The sequence below is a fragment of the Copidosoma floridanum genome, unplaced genomic scaffold (genome assembly GCF_036245765.1).
Source record: "Copidosoma floridanum isolate Cflo_tuat_1 unplaced genomic scaffold, Cflo_Japanese_pri ptg000021l, whole genome shotgun sequence".
In the NCBI taxonomy this organism is placed as follows: Eukaryota; Metazoa; Arthropoda; class Insecta; order Hymenoptera; family Encyrtidae; genus Copidosoma; species Copidosoma floridanum.
In genome coordinates, this window is record NW_028321898.1 from 16412532 (window position 1) to 16437816 (window position 25285).

A 25285-nucleotide genomic window follows, 5' to 3' on the forward strand; every position below is an offset into this window, starting at 1 on the left:
TTTTTATAGCCTTTGAAATTCGTTCGTTTCTATATTTATTTTTCGTTACGTCATCTGTTGTACGTCTCTTTCATATTGCCTTTCGAATATTTTACTCTGAATTTTGTATTTATTAGCAGTATTTCAAAAATCTTTTCATAATTTACATAACACATTAGCAGGTTAAATTACCATTTCAGATACTTTTCTTTTATACAAGTCTTAGCTAAATATGATTTATCAATATAGAGCCACGTTGTTATAGTTAAAAACCATTGTGCCGATTTATTAAAATTCAGATCCAACTCACTTTTATTTTTTTAACGATGTGCATGAACACAATTAAAGTAAAAACATGTTGTCAGATTTTTTTTAGCAAACCCCAATGTCCTATTGTTACTATTATTATACCAAAAAATCTTTGCACTTTACAACTCTTTGTTCTATTCATTTATTGATGTAAATATAAAAATTGATTATCAGTTTATGATGAGTCTAACTACTGTAATTCTTCGAAACTTTTTCAAAATTTTATCTTCATTATAATAAGTCTTTTCCTGTATAAGAGCTTTTTTTTTTTTAAATTCTACTACTGTACGTTTTTTTTTGATATATAAACTGTAAGCATTTTATTTGTATACATTCGAGCACATGTTTTTTTGTCTGAGTTATATATTTTATTTTATTTGTACACCTATTTATTACCTTACTATGCCGAAACGCAATAATAAACAATATGTAAGAATAAAATCGCAAATTTCAAGTCAAAAGTACATCCACGTACAGTGCTAGAATCACATTTATACAGATAATAACATTTTTTCAATTTTGTCTTTCAGTTTTTCAATGTATCTATTTATTTAAATGAATGGCTTATATAGGCATGAATCTTTTCATAATCTTCGATGTTATTTTATTTTTATCAATACGCTTATTTTAGTGGAATAAAGTCTTTTTTATAAATAGTATTCACCAATTCAACATTTTAAAACATAATTAAATTCAAGAACATTATGGTCAGGTGGTTGTACCTTTACTCTTATATTCTTGATATTTATAAATCGACTAACAATTTTTATAAATATATAAATAGCGTTAAGCTACTCGTCGTTACACTCTTTAGGGATAATTTCCTGTTGTAATTTTTAGTAAATATTTTTTTTTTTAATCTAAGTTACTGCCACACAATATTCTTGAAAGTTTGAAGCTTAAGTTTTTTTTCAAGCAAAAAAATTATATAGTAAATCCTATGAAAAACTTTCCAAATTAAAGAAGTACTACTAATTATTGCCGTAAATAAAGTATAAAATTTATTTTTCCAAATCTCCAATTTACTTTTTTTATTATGAAAAAAAAAAGCTATACGGAAATAAGCCAAAAAAATAAAATACATTTTAGAAGAAGATTTTCTTATAATTATAATTAAGCTCACATAAAAAAAACAGTAAGTTTAAGGCTCACAAAGTATGTAAACAAATAAATAAAATAAAGTTGCAAATCATTAAATAATTACTTAATCGGTTTTTAATACTGTTAAATGTTTTTAAGTAATCTTTGGCTTTCTCTCACTGGTTATTAATTTTTGCTGTTGCTTCCGATTTATTATACTTCAATTCTTAACATAATCTCTAAACATTGTTTTTCCTACTTTATGGTCCCAGCCATACATTTTAATATTTAACTCTTTCATTTCTGTTGACTAACGATTACTTAACGTGTTTATTCAACGTTCTATTTAGATATTGACTCTTTAAGTTTTCTGAATTATAGACTCGATAATTAACATTGTAGTTTTAATTTAAATTTACTTCTACTTTTCCTTATACTTGTTCTATTCTTATAACTTTGGCTTTAAGCAAAAAAAAAACTCGAGTAACTAACTATTTCATAGCGTTAAACTTTTTTTTCTTGGTTAACAGTGGGACATTTGCGAAATAAACACACAGTGATAATTTTTATGAGTAAAAAGGACAAAAACACAAATAGTACTAGTACGCATGTGGCTAGGACAACTTTTTACCGTGTCGTGGCTGAATTAATAGTTACTCGGGCAAGTTGGTGGATTCATTACACCAAATACATTCAGCTCATAAAGCGAAGCAAAGGCTATGAAGAGCAGGTACCAAACCATCAGTACCACTCCGTAGCGTCGGTCTAGCTTCCAGCCATTAAAGTGTGTTGCCACAACAAGAAACACCACCGTCGACAATAGCGAGATTGTGGAGTACGTCAGACCTGCGGAGGATTTCGAGAAAATTAATATTTTTTTTAGATGTAAAAGTATTGAGCCCAAGCGAAAGTTATCTCACTTATTTATTTGCTTATAAAAAAAAAAAAATGAATAAAAATAAAAAATCAGTAACAACAAATAAGACTATAATAATTTTTATCTTACATAAATATACATATATCTTTTTTTAATTAGTTATAATTTGTTGGAATGTTTATCAGTGAAAAATTTTGAAATAACTTATCAAATATAATACATACGATTAACAATAAGTTTTAGCTAACTATGATTTATAATAGATTTTATTTAAAAAAAAGAACTAATAATAACCAATAATGAAAGTTATTAAATTCTTTTTCCAGTCTCATATCTAGACTTCCTTATTTCTTTTTACAAGTTCTTATTACTCATCGTTAACTATTTACTAATTTAATTTTCGCATGGAATTTTTTTTTGTGTATGTTTCAATAATTAACAGTTCCATACCTCTACTTGTAACATTGACATGCGAGCCTGGCTGAATTATAGCGGTTTGGATGAACCATGGAAGCCCAAGGCAGACAAGAATATCGAAGACATTGCTGCCGACAGCATTGCTTACGGCCATATCGCCTAAACCATCCTTGATTACGGCTAATGACGACAATGCATCAGGTACACTTACTCCAGCAGCCACAAAGGTCAAGCCCATTACTGTATCAGGGATACCTAGTGTGCTGCCTGTGGAAATTATTATATTAAAAAATACGTGCATGTAGTGATTAACGATGTTTTTTTACTATTGTAGGTTAGAAATCGGCAATCTTACCAATAATGGTGATCATCCAAACCATAATGTAGCTGTAGAAACTTATCCAGATCATTGAGATGCAAAAAGTGAACGGATACCAGTTGCGGTACTGCTGTTGTCGGCAGTCAGGCATAGTTTTCAGGCACATATAGTGAATGGGATAAACCAAACCCCAGGTAAAGATGCCCCAAGTGCCACCATCAATTGGCTTCACGAGAGGTGAGACCTCGTTTGGATCGGGCTCTTTGGCCTTATAGTATTTTGGCGCTGGAGGACCAACTGGTTGCTGTTCTTGTACTGTTTGCTCTTGTTGTTGGATTTGCTGCTGTTCTGAATGCTTCTGCTGTTGACTGTACGAATCCTGACCGTAATGATCTTGTTGCTGTTGCTGCTGACTCCATGCTGAATTGGGATCCCACTGTTCAGTCTGGCCTTGACCCCAGGCAGCGTTGGGATCCCATTGGTTCGCAGCAGTTATGGTTGGATCTTGCCAGTTATTATAACCGGCATCGTTACGTTCAGAATAGCCCTCGTTTGGATTGAGATTGTCAACAGCTGTTGTATTGGGATCTGTGTAGCCTTGACGTTCCTCCTGCAAATTCTTGTAGGTCACAAGGGCACTCTGTTCAGCTGGTTGTTCTTCGTACTTGGGTAGCCAAGTAATGTCCTTGGTGTAAACCTTGGCCATTTGCTCTAAGGTTGAGTTGAAAGTTAAAGCCACACAATATACTACATACATTATCAGCATGAACAGTGCCTCGCCCCTGAAAGAACAACAATTTTCTACAGTAAATTCTAATTTATAAATAAATATAGATCAAGTTTGATGATTTAACACTTACCAAGTAACATATTTGTTGGAAATTGTGAAAAGCATAACAAGAATGGATATAAAATAAAAAAAACTATCGCGACACAGTGGCCACCAATTGAGCTTGGACACCGTCGTAGTGCAGAGACCACACACAGATATTACAAACATTATGTTGAAGACTGCGCTGCCAATTACACCACTCACCCCAATGTCGTCCTTCGCAAAAAATACGCCTATTATTACGGTTGCTAATTCTGGAGCGGAAGAACCAGCAGCCATGAAAGTAGCGCCAGCTACGTCAGGGGATAATTTTAGTTCTGAAATCAACATTAGAGAATACAGTTAATTTTAAAACATTTTATTTATCCTGGTTGATAATTTTTGCCTACTCACCTTCACATATCCGGTCAAGGCTAGCTACAAAGTAGTCATCACAGACTATGGCGAGTCCGAGAAATGTATAAACAGCTAGAAGTACGTGGATTATAATGGCACCGTGTCGCCTGGCTGATGGACCTATCAAAGGATTGGGAAACTGTTCTATAGCTGGGGGTGAACAGTTCTCTCGTAAGGGACGTAATGTTGGGTGCTCCTCGAACTTTGGTGTTGTTGAATCAATGGGTTTGACCTATAAACAATTTTTTGCAAATCATAATTTAGAAGATGGTTATTGATGATTTAATTCTGTAAAATAAGAGTTAATGTATAAAACATTCACTTCCCTAAAATAAATTTACATAGATTCAGATATAGTAACATCCCCTGGACAATTTTAGAAAGTCTCAATGAGAATGCTTTCATGTAGTAAATACTTGTTTTTATACCAACGGATCAGCAAATGTCCCAAAATCTCCTTGAGTCACCCACGACGTAGGAGAAATGTTAGTTATAATTATTTAAGAGAATATAGACCGTCTTAGATGGGATGAGTAACCAAGATGTCGAAATATCAGATATCTGATTTTCAAGACGTGTTGTGGATTTTTCTGGATGATATATATACTGGATTGTAGAGTGATATTAGGGATTGAGAAGGTTTGATTTATTGTCAAACTGACTGGAATCACCATATAACATAGAAAGGTATATGACTAACGGAAAACGTACCAGTTATAGGGAGTTAACCCCTAAAATCTTCTAGTCTCAAAGTGGGTGAACTTTTTTTTTTCTCTTAAACCTAATGTTTTATGAAGATTAATGCAAACAAGTGTGAATAATTTCTCAAATATTCTTTCTGATTCAGAATTTAATAGTAAAACTGCAAAGAAATCCATAAAATTAGAACCTAACATACATAGTTTTAGAAAAATGTTTATTTTTTATGATTTCTGCTTATTTTTTTGTTTGTAATCATTGTCAATGTATTGACCCAACGCGTTCTCTGATTTACTGATGAAAATATTTTCGTTCATTCAAAAGCCTTGTTTTGAATTTTTAGATCATGATTTTTACAAGTATGCCAAGTACAGATCTTTTCAACGATTGTTTCTTTATTGAGAACGCTCAAGCAACAATAAAACATTGATTGAATTTCGATACTTATGTTATGTGGGGTTCTATGGCCTCGGGGACCTTATGAAATAACTACAAGTAGTTTGAATCAAGTACAATACTGTTTCAATTCGAAGCCTTTGTTTAGTATTGTTCGTCTTTCATTTAATAAACAAAAAGATTCAATTTTTAATATGCTTTAAACATTTACCAAATATTTGATCAAACTTTTCAAATTTGTTTTAGTAATCAAAGTGACAAATTTTTTATCAAAAAGGCTATACGTAAGTTTCATTCTGATTTCCGAAGTTGAAGAGAATACTAATAAACTTATAGTTATATTGTTACATAAGTAAACAAGTCTAAAGTTATACTTCTATGACATTCTATTGCAGACAATATAATTATGAATGTAACGTTTTTTTATGTATATTAAAGAGTCATACGTCTGGGTACACAAAGGGTCTGCTACTCAGGGCACTCGACATTTTCAAAAGAGAGAAGGAAAGGGATGGGAGGTCTCCCATTACTAGGAGAGGGGAGGGGGGAAAATAGGCAATTTTGCTGCAAGAAGGTTGTCCATCCCCTTTCCGAGAAGGATTGAGCAGTAAAAATCATACGTAAAAATTTACAGAGTTACTTGCTCGAAAACTTGCTATGAATATAAATATACCTTCTGTAAAACGATATTGTGTACGAAGATGGTAGAATTATCGTTGGAATAAGTATGTGTACGGTAATTCGGTGCGGTTTCAATAAACATTCTTATAGTATACAATAAAAAATTATAAAGAATATATTATGTACATAAGAAAAGTACATAATTAATTAATCGCGTATATGACATCCACAATAGTTGTCTAAAAGAAGTCTTAGAAAATATTGAAAAAGCAGTATTTTTTATTAAATGTTTATTTAATTTTATATTTTTTTAAGCGGATGATATCGTTAATTAAATGTGTTACAAATATAATGCTAATATATACATAATTAATGATTGTAAATTAAAAGATGACCATATATAAAAACGGTTTTACGTTAACTCTGTAAGGCTTTCATCCTCGTTATTAGATTAATTTAGATTATATTCTAAAAATGACATGATTGGCTTGTAATAACTAAAGTAAAAATTATAAACCCTTGATTTTAATGTAGAATAATTAGTTTCCTGTAGTGCCACTTTATCTTTAATAGGACGGTATTACATACCATGGAATGTAAGTTTAAAAACACATTTTTCACGAATGAAAAAAATTTTGATAGCATAAGACGCAATGAAAATGTAATAATTAATCGATAATAAAAAAAGATGAAAACTTTGAAAAACTGAAAAAAAATTCAATGAACAATAATTATTTATTTGAAAAATGCTCGGATATAAAAAAATTAATTAAATAAACACTCATAAATACGTAGAATAGCTGCTACTGAAAAAGGTTTGTAAAATAGAGATTTAAATTGCTTCAATGAAAAAAAAAAAAAAAAAGTTTGTAAAATTAAAAAAAAAATTAGAATTTATATGTTTTTATATGACTTCAACACTCGTATAACAAGTAATATTTGTGACACGTATGTATTATTTAAATTCATTGACTCATAATATAGATGAAAGTACTGTTCCAATTTTAAACTATTCACAAAAATGAAAAAATCTTTCCCTAGGTGTGGATTATACAACACAAGAATGCTTTGGTACGGTAACCTTTTATTTATTTAATCATAGCTCCCTCTTTCCATGTATTAGTAAACTTACTGTTGCTTTTTCCAGTCCCTCCTTAGAAGTCGTTGCCTCACCCTTCCCCTTGTCACTTTTAGGCGATTCCGTTGTCACCTCACCAGGCACCTCTTCTTTTTGTCCTGGTGGTCTGGAAGAAGTCAAACCTGGTGCAGGTGTAACAGTAGGGCCTTTGGCACCAGCATTATCCGCATTAGTAGATGCTTGTGGTGGTAATGTCGATGACGATGAGAAGCCACTGGTTACCAGTTGGAAGAGAACATAAACGAGGAAGAGGCCGATGTGCAGGGGTAGCCTCTCCATCCGCGAATGCCGTGGCCTTAGTCTTTGTCTCTGCATTTTCTGTAATTTGTGATTTTTTAGTACAAGCATATTTTGTACTATATAAGCTTACAGTTATTTCTTATGAAAATCACAAAACATCTCATGTTATTTCTAAGGAAAATTTTTTTCATTGGCTTCCATACGGTATTGATGTCTTGTAAAATATCAAGTATTATATTAAATAGTATTTTCTCTTGACGCGGTCTTACCCACTCTCTATAAAGTTATTTGTTAAATATTTTCTTTTATTTGTATTAGAATATGTCTTTTTGAAACACTTTTACGCATTTTAAATAATTTAAGAATGTACAGCATAGCGCCCACCAATGCGGCTTCACCATCTTCCTATGCATTAATGTTTGGGATATTTTATTTTGTATGTTGGAATTAGATATTTTTCTACACTATACCATTATAATTGTTGGAAAAGATTTCAAATAATAATGGAAGTATGAAGGTACGCAGTATAATTAAAATTTTGCTAACATAAAAATGAATCGAAATGTGTAGAAAGGAGACTCATCACCTTTTTGAATATCAAGCCATTGCATCCAGGTTAAGATCCATAGTAAAATAAGACTCGAAGAATCAACAAATACAATTTTAGGACATGTTGCCCTCCTAAAGCATGTGAAATTTCGAGGTACTTATTTGCTTTCAAAGTTTGTACATCATATATGCAGAACCTCTTATGGAGCAACGTAAAAACATCGCAAATTTCTAACTATAATCGACAAGTGACATATTAGGACGGTAACTGTTTTATAGAAAAAAATCTCAGCTTTTAGACGGTACCTTACAAAATATAGGTAACCCTGGAAAAATTCGAGATATTCCGTAAAGTATTGATCGAGTTGTTGTGTATGTATAAATATGTACGTGCACACATTATGGTGCTCTCACAGCAGCGATACCAACTGACCCTATTATTTTAGGGTTGGTACCAGTGCTCGTTAAAGCCCCCAAGGCTGCGTATACACGCTGTGGAAATTTACGCGACGGAACTGTCGTCGGTACATTGAATCTGGCGTCGGTACATCAGAGCAAATCCCTTCCCGATGATTATTTTTCTGCTCTGCAAATTTTCTGGTACCTTTGGGGTAATTTCTGTTACGGAATTTATCACTTACATAACCTATAAGTACTGAACTAGTGTATTCTTCATATTAAATTGTTTATATACTATCACACAACCAGTGACTTGACTCTTTTCAACAAAATTTCTCAGATTGTATACATCAAAGAGTTTGTGAAAATGTGTGAGTGCATTGGTCTCTTGAACATTTTGATTTGTTTCAGTATGCACAATTGCAATACCGTTTTTTAATTCATTTTAGCTTTTTCAGTTCACAGTTGCGTGATATAAAAATATAAAATATATGCAGACGACGATATGTCTGCGCAAAATTCCGAAGTCAAGGGACCCCTCGCTTGCATAGAGCGGAAAATTCCGCAATGGAAACTTCATGATCCAATCAGCGTTGAGCTTTAGAAGAATCTATCGGAAAAGCTGTGCTTTGATTGGTGTATGAAGTTTCCGTCGCGGAATTTTCCGCTCCATGTAAAGGGGGGGGTCCTTCACCTTGCGGAACAGAAATAATCGTTGGTAAGAGTAGATTTGCGCTGATGTACCGACGCCAGAGGTCCGTCGTGTAAATTTACGCAGCGTGGATACGCAGCCTTAAGCTAAAAATATTGATCATCGATCAAGTAAGGAAAGTCTAGAGATATAAAGTTTTCTACCTTACCGATAAGGTTACTTTAGTTGTATAGCTTTATAACATTATTTACTCAGCAGTTACCTATTTTATCAAAAAATAAGAGTAGACGCACGTTCTTGACACTTCAAAGAATAAATCAAGCTAAAACTTGGCAAAATTGAATGAGAACTCAAGACAAAAAGTGAAACATCAGATGTTGGATTCATAAGGTGTAATCTGATATTTCCCTTTTTTTCTGCATTATAGCTGAAAAAATCAGATTCGCGCAAAGAAAGAAACATCTTTGGGAAATTATCAAATTTTAAGGATATTTATTTCTGCCAAACAAAATGTGACTCAGAGTCATTGAAGTTGGTGGCAAAACTAAACGTTTTTTAACCAAAATAAACGTCTTTTTTTACATGACAACGATCGTCATTTTCATTCGAACACATTTTTCTTACTTCACTACACATACATGACAGACAAACTTTCACATATTTCAATTTAAAAATATAAGCTTGATCCATCCAGAACATCCTCCCCCCCCCCGCCGTACAAATATTAGGTTTGTACCATACATTAAAACTGAATAATGTGGTAGGGGTATGAGTAGTTTCATAGAGTCGAACAATTCAAACTTAAAATCATGATAAATTATAAACAGTCTACAATTGATGAGTGGGTTCATTTCATTCGTAGAAAACAAATTGATATCAAAAGATGAAGTCTTTCATTCGACTACTACAATTTTTTTTTTTTTTTTTTTTATATTATAGTGCTTTACGTCCGGCTCCTATAAAGGGCACTACTGAGGGCACTTAGCACTTTGGAGAAGGAAGGGATAAGGGATGGGAAGGCCTTCCATTACTGGGAGGGGGGTAGGGGGAAATTAGGCAATTTTGCTGAGAGAAGGTCACCTAAACCCTCCTCGAGGAGCATTGCGTGGTGAAAAAGCACATGTGAAGAATCACAGAGATACTTGCCCGAAAAAGTCGCACTGGCCGGGAATCGAACCACGGTCTCCCGCGTGCCACTCCACGACCTAGACGACTGAGCCACCGCGCGCTCTCTGACTACTACAAATATGCAAAGACAATCGCCTCACAGCTAACCGTCTGCAACAAGCATCTATATGCTTGTTACCCCGTGCCCCCAGGATCAACAAGGGATGTGCTCCCGATAACTCTCAGAGTTTTCGTAACATTACAGCTCACACAAACGACGCCTTTCAATCGTGAGTGTTGAAACGACTGCCTTTGCAAACACTTTTCAATTTTTTAAATAAATACAAAATTTCTAATTTTTAATTCAGAGGTCAACAGCCATCAATTCTTTAAAAAAAATGTATTTCTAACTACAATACATCGTAAACCAGAGACTCCTTGGTGAGCATCACTGCCAATCAAGCCACAGATTGATCTCACTTTCGATCTCTCTGTCCAAGTGCCAACCCTATCGAAACGAAAGAAAACTTCTCTTGAAATAACCATTTGAATTGAGATAGTTCTGAAAGATTGTGATTACAAAAGTATAAATTTGAGAAATTCAAAAAAAAGAGACCATTTTTTTTTACTAGCTGTAATAAGCAACTTCTGGAAGATTCTGACTATGATTTGTCAAAGATACAAAAATAAAAACATGCTCTTTTCTTACTACTAAATGTGTCACATTCATTCTGCAAAAACACGCATCCAAACTTCATGTGCATTCACATATTTATCTCATGTCCTAAGCAATCTACACCTTGTAACGAATGTTTGTTTTGCACTATACTAAATTGACAACTAGAAATAGTAGGATCAAATAACAGACAATTTTGAAAATCTCGATAATATCAATAACTGATGTGCTAAACCTACAAGAGAAGACTTTGCTCGCATGAGGTCAACTAATACGGCTTTCCACCAAGGAAATCTCAACCTCCCTTACGATAGGCTTCGTCTCGCCAGCACTCTCAGACCTTTACTGCTCGAGAAGTGCATCTCTGCCGTCGCGATCTGGGTCGATCAGAATCATTGAAGTTGGGGGCAAAACTGAACGTTTTTTAACCAAAATCAGTAACATCTTTTTTACGTAAGAACGTTCGTCATTTTCATTCGAACACATTTTACTTACTTCACTACACATGCATGACAGACAAACTTTCACATATTTCACTTTAAAAATATAAGCTTGATCCATCCGAAACATTACAATAAATTGCACCGAAATCGAGCAATATTTATTTTTTGTAGTTTTTGAAATGTGCGTGTACTGTTTTTCTGACGCATAAATATTCCAAATCAACAAATATTCCCAATCAGTAAAATACCTGTTGACCAATAGAGTAGAAAACTCAATCATGCAAAGTAATATCTTATGCCTGATTCTATTAGGTGATGTTATTTGCATCAGTAAACTCTATACAATTTTTGGAAAAAAAGAACAGTAGACGCACATTCTTTGATCTACAAGGAATTAATACAGCTTTATTGTGGCGAGGTATATTAAGGGGTAAAGAAAAAAAGTGAAAAATCAGATCACATTCCGCCTTGAATTATCAATTAATCTTGCCAAGTTTGTGGCTTCATTTACTCTTTGACGACTAAAAACTTGATTCTACACATGTTTTTTCGATAATATAGATAGATGTTTAATAAATAACGTTATAAATCTGTACAATCGAATTGTATTTTGTCAATAAGGTAGGACTATCTCCAGACTGCCCTTAACCGCTACAAAAACTTTAATGTTACTTACACATGTTTAAAGTTTACATCAAGCAACTAGTTTTCCTACTTATGATGAAAAAGTGCAACTGTAAGTTTAAGATTATTGCATGATGTACATTAAAAATTTTTTTTTGATAAAAAAGAATTAACGACTTTTTTTAGAACTCACCTTGTCACTACAACGGACAATAAAATTTTCAATATTTTTAGTGTAATTGCTATTCAGATTTGAAAAAAGTAATTAAAATAAAAAGTTATTTGTAGCAACTCTCACATTTGAATAAAAAATTTTTGCTAAAAAATGAAATAAAATTTTTTGTAAAAGGTCGCTCGATCTATTTTTTTCATTCTACATATTATATTAACTAAAAACTCTTATTGCTACATTATGCAAGTTAAATAAATGATTTATTAAAGTATTTATCAAAGGAAAATATTGTAACTGAGCGTGCAAACTAAATGTGACCTGTTTAATAAATACGGTAAATATATAACTCATTTTACGTACTCCTTACGGTAGCTTCCTTATCTACTGCTCTAGTTAAGTAGGAGAACTTCACTTGCGTATGTATACGTATACATATACGTACATCAGTGTTGGTATTCTGCTACCGTCTGTCATTTATAACCATAAAGCTGATTTTCACGTCTTCCTTCGCAAATATCTTCAGAAAATGCCCCATTACCAGCATTTTACATGACAGAATTAAGAAAAACAGACATTTTTCTATAAGTACATTATAATTTGTCTGCTCAGGTTTTTTATTGTGAGTTGGAAAATGCCTGTAAAGCTGATATTTTGATGCTCTGCCATTTGATCTCGTGTTATAAAGTTCAACTTTAAACTGAAATATCTCGAGATTTTGCTTCACTTGGGGTATAAACAAGGGTACCGTTCAATTCAGTGGATCAAAATCTATTAAATGAAACATATTTCATCCTGTAGGTTTTCGCAACGGAGCTACCTTTATTAGTAAATTAAATAGTACAGAAAAAAAAATTTGTTACTAAAACTTTTTTAATCAATTGATTAAAATATCACAAATAAATTTTTAATTACTATACTATGGTCAGACTTTGGCATATTTTTATTTATTGTTTATAAAAAAGGTACTGTTTTATTTGGAAAAAATAACTGGGTTTTGAAATAAATAAAACTTTTTTAAAAACCAGGTAAAAATTACTTGAATTTTCAATAATTGTATTTGAAATTATTTTTGAAAATACTGATGGTGTTTTAATTACATTAAACAAAATTAATGAAATCTGAATATATTATTTCAAACACGACATATCAAATAAAATGTTTCACGGAGAAAAAACTTGAAAAACATTATATTTGGTCAATGGATGTTAAATAATATATTTTAAGTACAAATGTCTTTAATGAAAGTATTTTCATTTATTTCATTTATTACAAATGTACTTTAAATAATTTACTCCAAATGCAATTGTATTTAAAATTTTTTATTTGAAATACTGAATCAATTAATTGGTGTCCAAATATTTTACATTAAAAACTTAAATAAATACATTTGTATTTGACAAAATAATGGAAAAAATTGAGTCAAGTACAAGTATAATTTTTCAACTTGTTTGAATTGAATACATAACTGCCCATAACAAAGTGCGTTACCATAAAAATAAAAATTCTCATTTTTTGTCTTATTCTATGGCCATTTTGAAACCTTATATATAATGTTTTAAAGCAAAATCAGCACTATTATATTAAGTCTATTAGTATTACCCAAACCCAACTATATACTATTCTTGTTAAAGAATCTAAGGTGATTTCCTCGATCAGAATATAGTTATTACAAGAAATAAATTGTATGTATGTACCGTGTGCAGTTTTTCTGTACTTGTTATATTCATAATCCTTGCATCTAAGATTAGCTTTTATATAATAACAAAATACATACATGTATATCTGCACATTAATTTTGGAGCTTAAGTCATAAGGATAAATATTTATACTTTTGGATTTTTATATTCAGTTTTTGTTGTGAAACCATTATAGGGCGTTCTTAAGCCGAAAATCGGATGTAACTACTTCTAGTTCTTCAGATTTTGTGTTCTGCAAATTTTTTTCACTCATACCTGGTAAGCTATCATTGAATTAAAAAACATCTGTCAATCTCAGTGCTTGTACATTACTGAAATTATATAGGGAGCCGTTACGCATTTGTAAGGAAAATGTACTGTGAGTGGAAAAATCACTCGGGAACAACCCATACTGGAGCGGTCCCGAAACGCTTTGATTTAAGATTTAATACATTCGAAACTTATTTGAAATACAATTTTTAAATAGATTTCGAACTACAATTGTATTTTATCTAGGTATTTGAAATAAGTAAAAAAACTACAAATGTATTTAAGCAAATTATTTTAAATACTTTATCAATATAATTGTATCTAAATCAATATATTTGAAACAAAAATTTGTTTTGTACAGTTTATTTAAAATAAAGTGTTTGAACTACTTTCTATTCAAATATTGTATTTAATAAGCATCGTATTTAGATACAAATGCATTTAAAATACAAACGTATTTGATGTTTTTATTTAAAATAAAATTTTTTAAATGCTATGTTTTCAATAAAAATAATTAGTATTCTTTTCAACAAGTTTTAATAATTGAAATATTTTATTTGAAATAAAATGATTCTTTAAATATTTTATTATTTATATTTCTATGTTGGTAGTTTAAGAAAATTTACTGACTAAAAACTGATTCATCTTAAAGTGCACATTGTAAACAAACAACAATTGAAAAAACACGACTACAGAAAATTTCTGCGTGATCAGTTAAGGTGGTTCTTCACGATGGTGCCGTATCAAAGCGACACGGGACCCTGTGATTTTCTAATTTTCGATTAGCGTATTATTTGCAACATAAAATATGTCGTACTGGCACTTGACTATAATATCATTGCATTTACATACAAATAAACAAGCTAATAAAGTCAGAGTAAGAGTTGTAAAAAAATTTTTTTTTGACGCAAGGTTCTGAAAATGGCATGTACGCTCCTACTCAAGCAGACGTTGCCGCAGTTTACACGGCAGACATTTCGTTTACGATTAAATATCGTACACTATTTCCCTGATTAACTCAAACTTTTGTTATATTATTAGAAAGCTGAAAAGTTCTTCTTTCACTACAAACTTTTTCTATTACGATCTTAAGTCTACTTTACGAGATATTACATGATATCGTAGTATGGAAAAGTAACCTACATAAGAACACATGTTAAAAGTGCATTTTTTGACTGACTTGTTTTCAAAAATTTGCCTGATAAAGGGACTTGAAATTTTAAAGAAAGATGCCTTATAACTTTAATAACAATCCCTCCAAATTTCCCTGTAAGTTTAAGTAAATGGGTTAGGTGAAGAACCACCTTAAGTATATGAATTTCTCCAAGAGAAGCGAGGTCCCTCCAGACTTGCCAATTCTCGTGTCAGTACTTAAGGAGGTTCGGGAGTAATAATAAAATGCAGAGATCACAATAATATAGAGCTTTCTTGATAGTCTAGAATACGTAGAACTTATATGAATTTTTTCAATATTTATTATAGGTCATTTTTAAAAGAATTATACAAACGAAAATCATGTGATTAACATAGGCTCTTGCGGAAAGTAACCTCTTTGTCTCGCTTAAATGGACAAAACTTTTTGAAAAATGCAAAAGTATTGAAAAAAATCTACCTACGAGTTAATTATTGTTTGATTATTCAGTGGGCAAAATTTAGAGCATGTTATAGTGCATTTTAAACAATGCAAACGTTAAACGTAACGAAAATATTGAGTTTGTGGAATGCACGAGAGGATGTGCGGTAAAGGGGGCCAAGTTGTGTGGGCAGAGGGGACTCCCCCTTCCTCGTCCCTTTGAATGATACTCCCGAACCTCCTTAAATAGATATGAAACTTTTTATACTACAGCAATTTAATCATGAAAATAGCCGATAGCACAATGTTCGAATGGCTCTTCTTGTTGGACCCTAGTGAAAACTCACACTACCCAACCAGTAAAAATAGCTCTTGTCATAAAAATACAATAACATGAAAATCTGCACGTAACAATTCCTGCTTCGACAGATTTAATACCTTTTTTGTATGTTAAAAAAATTGTGTTTTAGATCTTGGAAAAGAAACTATACAAGACATATTTGAGATGTTTTGGAAGACAATTACTCAAACATTTATAATATCTTTTAAAGATCTTATTAAGACAATGTACTATTTTTAGATGGATTTAATTAAAGGCATTAAAAAAAATTCTTAAAGATCTGTATTTTATAATATTTTGTGTGTTAACAGTCTATTTGTATAAATTAGTACTATGTTAAAACAAAAAAAAAAAAAAAAAAAAAAACTGAAATATTGCAACTAATACAAAAATTATCACAAGTTTGGAGGACTATATTTAGGGACGTTCATTACTCATAGCATTTTGGGTAGAATCTTCCTGAATTTTTATTAGGGTATTTGTAATGATGTTAGAAAGTCATATGTAAAATTTAAGACCATTTTACAACACCGTTTTTTAGATTCTAAATGTTGGAAAACCTTCAATTTAACACTCATAGAAGAGTCACATAAAAACAGAATTCATGAAAAAATGGTTGGTCGAATTAGTACAACTTATTTTGCATGGCACGATACCATAATATTTGTATTATATTCAATTTTCAGAAAAATTGACAAGTTATTTTTGCAATTAAATAAAAAAAAAAAAAAATTGTGTCAGACGCCTGTATATAGGTGTACAAATGCATGCAAAACAGTTGGCAATGCTGCCGCACGCTCGCTTCCCCTCACCGCCCTCTCTACATTTCCCCTCTAAATGAACGTCCTTAAGAGTCATGTTGTTTGATAAATCAATATGACAATTACTATTAACATTAGCTGTTTTTTATCACCAGCTTAATATATTTTATCAGTTAAGAAATTTATCTCAACACAACATTTCTGTGTCGACTCAATAAATAAATGAAAATAAAATTATCAATGTAATATTTGTCATTTCTATGTAATAGTAAAAAACTTAACAGAGTACACTAAGAAACTGTTTAACTTTATGAGACGTAAAATTCAATCACGTGTCAGCTCTATATTTTTGTGGTTATTTTTAGTTTCATCGATGGATCCTTTGTGTTCGTCAAACTTTTCTTTGTTGATTTCTAATATACTACCTTAGTTGTACATATTTATGAATACATCAAAACAAGTGTACAATCTTATCTGAAAAATAAGTGCAAATTAAATTTTGAGAATGTAAAATAATTTACATTTAATACGTAGGATTTATTTCATTATTTAATAATTTAAGTTGCTTTTTATTTTCTTAAGTTATTTAAATACCACTCAGCAGCTAGTAAAAGACATGAGTATGTGTCATATTACTATGAATATTTGCTCTATATATTCACTTGATTTTTTTGTGTATTTATTTATTTATCTATTTTTTTACTACAAGAAAGGAATAAAAATTTTATATTTTGAATCACTAACTTACTTTTCGATGATACGGAAGTATGAATACTTTCAAGTATATAATTAATTCCATATAAACAACTAATTTCGTTATTTAAATCCCATAAATTATCTATTGTCCTTTTTACTTAATCATAAACGAGTAACCATACAATTAAGAATCAAACAAGAAAATGATATACTAGCTGGCTTATGGTTTCAAAAAAAAATCTGATCTGGATCTGTTTCTAAGCGTTTTTAGAAACTTATTAAAAAAATTGTATAATGGAGTGGACTTTGTTGTAGATTTAGGAACACGAATTCAATTTGGAGCAACTATAATATGCGGCATCCTAGACTTACAAGCAAATGCATTATTTTGAACATGAAAATATAGCTGTTATTATGGGTGTAAAAAATGTAAGATTAAAGGTAAAAGAATAGATAACGTTTAAGTGTATCCATGCGTTGAAAATACTAACTCAGTAAAAACAACTCAGGAGACTATAGAGTATACTAAGCTCTGCCGAAGAAGCTAAGAACGACCTTTACGGAGTCCAAGGGCATACTTTTTTTGAAAAAATTGTTATAAATTATGTAAAAATGATATTCAAAAATACAATGGATTGTGTTCATATAAATATTTTAAAAAGTTACTTCAATTGTGGTTTGATGCTAAGTATTCACATTTCAATTTCTCATTGTGTGCATACTTACCCAATGTTAACGAAATCTGTACATGCTGTTAAGGATGTATCAAGGATTCCCTGAACAAGAGATTCTTGATGATTTTAGTTGTAGAAAGGTGTCAGAATTGAAAGTTTTTCTTTCCTTGAACAGAATTCTAATTTTCAAAAAGTGTTTGTTAGATAAAAATTTTAATTACTATTTCTTATTAATTTTTGGTACTAGTTTATTAAGTAGTAGCTTGGTTTCAACTAAAACGATAAACATCACTTCGTGGGCTTTTAACGAATACATTAAACAATTTGAATCTTTGTATGGAATCAGGCATATCACTTGTAATATTTATTTACTATTGCACTTAACTAATGCTGCGAAAGATTACGGACCTTTGTTTACTTCTTCTTGCTATACGTTTGAAAACTTTGATAAAATTTTTAAAAAACGTTGCTTGGTTCTAAAAAATCCTGACATAGCTACAGATTTCTTCTGCAACATTTACAACATTTACTTTACTTAACTTGAGCTGTTTGACCAAAAAATTATTTAAGTATCAAAAAGAAGACATTAGTAAAGAGGCTCCATTTTGTTTCGATAATAAAGAGCGAGTAAAAAGTATAGACAAAAATGTTTAAAGTCTTATGGTACTTTTTATTTAGTTAGAGCGTACTGCAAAGAAAATAATTTAGAAAAAGTTAGACAGATTTTTGATTCAAGTTTAAGTAGAAAATAATTGAATAGTTTTAAAAAACTAATGAAAGAAACATATTATACAAAACTTTATTTTACTAAAATTAAAAAAAAAAATTCATCGTGTATTAAGTATGTTAATAGTAAAGGTATACAAATAGCAATAGTAAGATATTTTGTGAAAATTTGCAATAATTTTTGTTCTTGTTAAATGTATAGTACCTATGAAAGTATGTTTGAAAGTAAATCGCATGCAGTATTTTCCAAATAAAATTATAAACAATATCGTTAAGTTATAAAATAATCGCGTTGAGCTAAAGGACGGGACTTACGATAAAATAGAAGTATCAAATACTGAATTTATATGTATCTCTTAAAACCCCAGGCTTTAACATAATCCTACAACTGTCCATGTTTAATCATCATATGTGTATGTACGTAAGAGCGAGGTAATTTTCCTGAAGAATCAAATTTGAAATTCATCTACATACGTATTTTCTTTGTTTAATTTTATTATTTTTTTACCTTTTAGCTTACAATAATTGTTCACTCAGCAATAAAGTCATAGTAACGAATCTGAGCCTCTATGTTTTAATTGATGTTTATGTATCTTCCTATATTATATAGTGATTTTGGAGGGTCATTTCATACAACTACACAACTACAGCACAACAACTAGGTATTTAATGAGGCTCCGTCACGGAATGTACAAGAACATTGACAGATATATTATTGAAGTTGAGATCACGCTGAATCCAATGGTATCTTTATTTTCATGGGTTGGCGATCAAAGTCTGGAGATAATTTAATTCAAAGTCAGCACTTTTCAAGCTCGCTTAACACAGTCTTTTATGGCCGAAAGCCTGAGGCAAACTTTTGACTATCAATTAAACTACTAAAATGGAATGTACAAGCAAATAAAATATACTTATCGTAACCCTGACACTCTTATCTTTAAAAAACCGGATGACTTTATAGGCGTTGGCGATAAAAAAATTGATAATATAGCTAAAATACTATTTTGGTTTGTAGTTACGTTTGGTGAGTGCAGTGACAAACACTGCCAGCCATATTGGTCTAGGGAGCGCGCGCAATAAAAAAATTTGAATTTGTATAATAACATGAAAACTTTCATAATTTTTCAATTTTTATTTGTTGGGTAATAACGCAGTAAATTATGGCAATCATTAATATTAAATTATTCGACAGCTGACTGTATGAATATATGGTAAACTATATATAATAGCAAGTGGATTCAGTTGAAAATTAAACAAATTTCATTACCAACATACTAATAATATAAAAGGAAGCTTTCGTCTAGTGACATCGCATCGATCGTCACTGAATTGACTACCACTTAGCACTTGGGAAAGGGACAAGGAAAGGGATGGGAGACCCTCCTATTATAGGAGTGGGATAGGGGGAAATTAGGCAATTTTTGCTGCGAGAAAGTCGCCTAAACCCTCCTCGAGGTGTATTGCGTAGTGGATAAGCACATGTGAAAAATCACAAAGGTACTTGCCCGAAAAGTCGCACTGGCCGGGAATCGAACCACGGTCTCCCGCGTGCCAATCCACGACCTAGCCAACTGACCCACCGCGCGCTCATGTGCTTACACTGCATACATTTGCATGGAATGTCATTAATAATTCGTCATTGGCATGGGCGAAACTATCTGATATTTTACTTTTTATCAAGTATTGTTAAGAAAGAAAATATTATTTATTCATAATACACGCAAGTAGGCGTACTCTTTTAACATTTACACAACATTTACAATACTCACGGATACTTATCACGCGAACAGAAAAAAATTATAAAAATCATCGTGCTAGAGTGATAACCTGTGATTTTTTCGTCATCGAGAGATTTTTGACTGTTTTTGTATTATTTTTTAATTTAAGTATAATTGTATTTCTGATATAAACAGTACCTTTCAATATAAGTTTAGTGATTTTCACTTTTTGTACTATAGAAATTACAATTAATAAAAAGATCAAAATTGCGTTGTTAAAAGTAAAGATACTCTAGTGGAAACAAGTCCTTATCCGAATTTAGTTTCTGTTTCTAAAAATTTTTTGCAAAAAAAAGTATCAATTAAAAATTTTCAGTTACAAACCAAATTTACTCTTTTCTTTATACTATTATTTGCACGACTTGTGACACCTATCAACATCACGCAACCTATGAAGAAAAATTTTTTATTTATTCTTAAGCTTATCACTAAACTTATTACTTTTTAACTTCACGTTTGTTTCTAAATGTCTTATCGCTCTTGTTCATATTTACTTCCACAATAAAAGTGAATTATAATTCACTGGACAATCTTAATTGAACAATTTGAGCTGAAAATTGTAAATACCCACATAACATGATGCTTTGAACTCGCATCACATAAAATTGAAGAGAAATTTTTATTTTTGGTCCTTTGCTCACGATTATTATGATGTTTAGATGTGAATAATGGTGAAAATTAAGATAACGCTAATGTTTCAAAAACTCATTAACAATTTATTGTAACTTCAAATAAAGTTTTTTAAGAAATTTAAGCAGAATTATGATGTATTATTTACACAACTATACCTATTTCTCACTGGATTTATCATTCATCATTAATTTGTTATGCTTGATAAAACTATTTCATAATTATAGCCATAGACGATGAAACAATAAATACTTTTTTTTTTTTACAAAATAAAAGCATGTATTTTAAACATTCATTCTATAACTTACGATTTCCTAAAAAAATGTCACTCTGCTATACTCACTTTTTTTTATCTCAATGAGTTAAGCATTATTGTTGCGTTCAGCTACATTTAGAATACAATCTATTAAAGTTGAAAATAATTTCATTAAAAAACAAAATTTTTTAAAAATTTAGTGAATAAATCACAAAAAAGTCAGTTTACTTAAAAGAACGTGGTATATAGAAAATTGATGACAATACAAAAAAATGTACAACTTTTTGATTCCAACGTAAAATAATAGCTTTGTAATAGTAACAAGATAAAATTGAGTTATTATACGAAAGCGTGTAAATTTATTGTAATTCCAATCACTCTCCGTATATACGTAATAACAGTCAGAGCTCCAGTGGAATTTTTTTAAGCACGTACACCAGCCATACACACACTGAACATACTGATTTTCTTTTTCAATGAACTATCCACAGAATATTAAACTATTCAGACTCGCATGTTGGTACGGCAATTATATTCGTTGCAGTCGAGACTTTCCTAGAATTTACGGTTGCAATCGATTATTAAGTTGTAAAAAATTCCTCTTGCACGTTATCTTGACGTGCGCAAAAAATACTTGATGGTGTAATGCGAGACATCAAGGTACAATACACACAGCGAAAGAAAACAGAAGTGAGAGATGGAGAGAAAGAGGGATTGAGAAGGAGAGTCTAAAAGGGGGGTAAGTTCGTTCCAGCTAATAGTAGGTCTCTGACTTGCACTTGACGCTGCTGTGCTAAATATCCGTTGTAGCATGAGGGCTGCGAGAAAGTAAGCCAGACAAGAAGGGTGTCTTTCCTCTCTTCACCTTATTTTTCTCTCTTCACACACTTATTCGTACAATGAGTTGAGGTGTGTTAGCGAGGGTATGTGGTTAAGGGTATGTATGTGTTTGTATATGTGTGTGCATGACTACGTGAAATGTCGGTGAACGATAAATATTCGTTTCGGCCGTCAGGTCTGTACACGCGAACGCAACTTATACTCATTGTTCCTTTTATTGTGGGTTTTCGACGTGTCATTTTGAGCTTGCGTCTTGTGCTTTGCAGTTGGTTTTATCGATTAAGCATACGTTTACAGTGATACAGATATACAGACGAACGCTATTCTTTAGCTTTCTGCTCTTTGCTTCACTTCCGTAAATAACCCCGTAGTAGCCATAGGTGCAAATGAAAGTCAGTAGTAAAAGATGCGTTTGGTCAGACACAGAATTTCGGAAACGATATACAGATATCTATAATACTGTCAGCAATCCTCGTGTGTGTTTTTATCAATAACGATTGAACTTTCATATATTTCTATTAGATTGATTCTCATCTTTCACCATTTATGTCGTCCAATAGACGAGGTAAAAAACGTCCACGTATATATAATTACAATGTAAAATCGAGCCTGACCCATATTTCCCATCTTTGGTATGATCAAAGTAAATACATGATCTTTTTCACATTACATTAACTTTCCTAATCCTATTTCTTCACTATCCTGGGTACTGTACTTTTCATTGCTACTTTTTTCACACGGGACATTGCATCTCTCGTCGTGATCTAATCTCGTATACTTATCATACAAGGACAAGTAAATAAAAAAGATGAGTGCACTTAAGAAAGTAAACCAAGACCCTCTTCAACGTTAGCAATCGGCCTTAGTTCTTGAATTTCTGGACGGAAGAGGTGTATGGTACGCTCGCATAGTACAGTTTTGCTCGTATGCGTCCGTTTTTAGTGAAAATATTTTGACCCCTAGATTAAAATGGATAAAAATGTTTTTTGTAAGTCGTTGTCAATTATTTATTAGCAACAATTTTTGTCAGCAAATTCAAAAACTTATTTTTTGGCTCAAAAAATTTTTATAATATTCTTGACACATTTTTAACAAATAACTAATTATGATGTATAAATTTAGTTTTGGCGTGAAAAATTTCTGAAGATTAAAAAGTACAACAATGTTGCTGTTTGGTAATGAATGATCGAAGAAATAAAAATAAAAAAAAGACAATTTTTTTTACACCAACAAACCAAATTTTGGAATTTGTTGATAAAATGAGTTATGAACAGTTGATTGAGAACGCGTAACGTCAAAGAATATTGACTTGAAAAAAGGTGTATTCGTGGACCTCGATCCACCACGGACGAATTTAGGAGCAAACTCTACCAACGGAAAATGCAATAGTAACGCGTGCGCGTGCGCTCCTCCACCCGATCAAATCGAGCAAACGAGAATGTGGGTCTTAGACCGAGGGGGAAGTCCGGAAGAGATCGGGGTCGCAAGTGCGAAGGTGCGCACACGGTATAGGTATACAATTTGGGGGCACAAGCGAAAAAGACCTTTGGGGAGGAAAGGAGTGAAGACCCTATCACTGCACCTTGATTGCTTGCAGAGTGGGCCACGAATTTTTGGTCATAGCGAGGATCGTGAACAATTTCTGCGCAGCGCAGAGATACGTTAACTTGATAGTACAGTACTTCAAAAAAATTCGATCGATGAGGGAACAGTTACTGGTTATAATAATGTTTTAATATAATGTTTAATTTTTTATTATAACGTTTATCCTAAACATTTGGAACACGTTACCCTTTCGATGAGAAGAGGACGTTCGCTCGAGAGGCAGCTATTGCGCTTTCATTGATTCTGTCAGCACTTTTAGTAACATTGTCGTAACCGTAGTCAATATTCTCTTCAACACATCATGAGCAAAAAAAGAGCTTACGACATGCTCGTGGATGCGTGCCCGGGCACATGCGTCTACGCACACGTGAATTCTCATTGACGAGAAAATCAATAATGGTTGGCGCCAGGCGAGTACGTCTCAGGCGTAAATCGACTCGAGGAAAGAAAAAAATACCAAACACCCCCGCCCTCTCCCTTCAAAGCATTGACATGAAAATCAAAAATAGCTCACCTTGCGGCTACTACTACTCGGCAAGGGCTCCTCGGCTTCTGATACTGGCTCCTTTTTACAGCTACAAATACTACAGCTACAACTAGCACTACTTGACTCCTCTTCCGTTTTTGAGTTCGTCGTGGCTATCTGGCTGGTCACTCTCTCTATTTCTTTCTTACTACCGCTTTTTCTATATATTCGCACGTGTGTGTAACTATATATATACCGAGTGCCAAAAACTATATGCTGTCATACGTCTATGTGTATGAATAACGGTATAGGCCGATGACGTACTGGAGTCACGCTTCAGGTTTGAGCTTTAGGATATGTTCCCAGAAAATTTTTGTGACTTTCCCAGGAAGAACAAAAGAGGTCAAAGGATGGAGAGGGATGGGAGGACAGGGAGAATAGAAGCGAGTTGCTGAACTCGACTTCCGTCCACCAGATGCACCTGTAAACGACTCGGGAAACCTCAGAACATTGTTCATTCGTGCACTTTTCTTATTTCTTCGATTAAAGAACAATGAGATGTAGAGGGTAGTGTATTTCTTGAGATGGTGGCCGGTTGGTCTTTCTTGCTCGCCCACAAGGCCGCGTCCATGCACATACGCACGAAGTGACGTTCGGACGAGAACGCGGCTATCGCGCGTGCCGTAGCCGAGGGTGCGAACGTACCGTCCTCGGCTAGGCCAGCTACTGAAGGTCTCCTACTCGTGGGAGAGTAAGAGGGGAGCCGAGCTTCCCACCCCCTGAAGCTGACGACAGTGGAGGAGCTTGCGCTGTTGCGTCAAGTCTCCCTTGAATATATATTTTGTGCTTTATAGTAGTAGTGAGCCAAGCAACGTCCATGACAAATGTTAGTAGTGTTAGGAGGCGAGCTTACATTTTCTATCTAATAACGTACAGTAAGTTCAAAGCTTGGATTTCAGATGTGTGTGAATGTGTGGCTCTATGTGTATGGCTGTACAAGTATAAAATAATTGTGGCTATAGTATACTAAAAACTTCTTTATTTTGGGGGAGTTAATTAGGGCTTGGAG

The 25285-nt window shown here is 32.4% G+C and overlaps 1 protein-coding gene across 2 annotated transcripts; it reads right to left on the reverse strand.

Annotated features, from left to right (window-relative positions):
- Positions 1-1352: 1352 nt before the first annotated feature.
- On the reverse strand, positions 1353-24916 carry LOC106638966 (putative sodium/potassium/calcium exchanger CG1090). 2 transcript variants are annotated; one of them, XM_014352378.2, is made up of 7 exons: positions 24473-24916; positions 7058-7381; positions 4207-4441; positions 3842-4130; positions 3018-3763; positions 2696-2929; positions 1353-2214 (listed from the first exon to the last, which is right to left on the reverse strand). In XM_014352378.2, exons 1-7 carry the CDS (start codon positions 24497-24499, stop codon positions 2015-2017), a joined length of 2055 nt encoding a protein of 684 aa, XP_014207864.2. In that variant the 5' UTR covers positions 24500-24916; the 3' UTR covers positions 1353-2014. The 2 variants fall into 2 exon arrangements, with proteins under 2 accessions (XP_014207864.2, XP_014207865.2); XM_014352379.2 differs by having other exon boundaries at positions 24265-24916.
- Between the last annotated feature and the right edge of the window lie 369 nt (positions 24917-25285).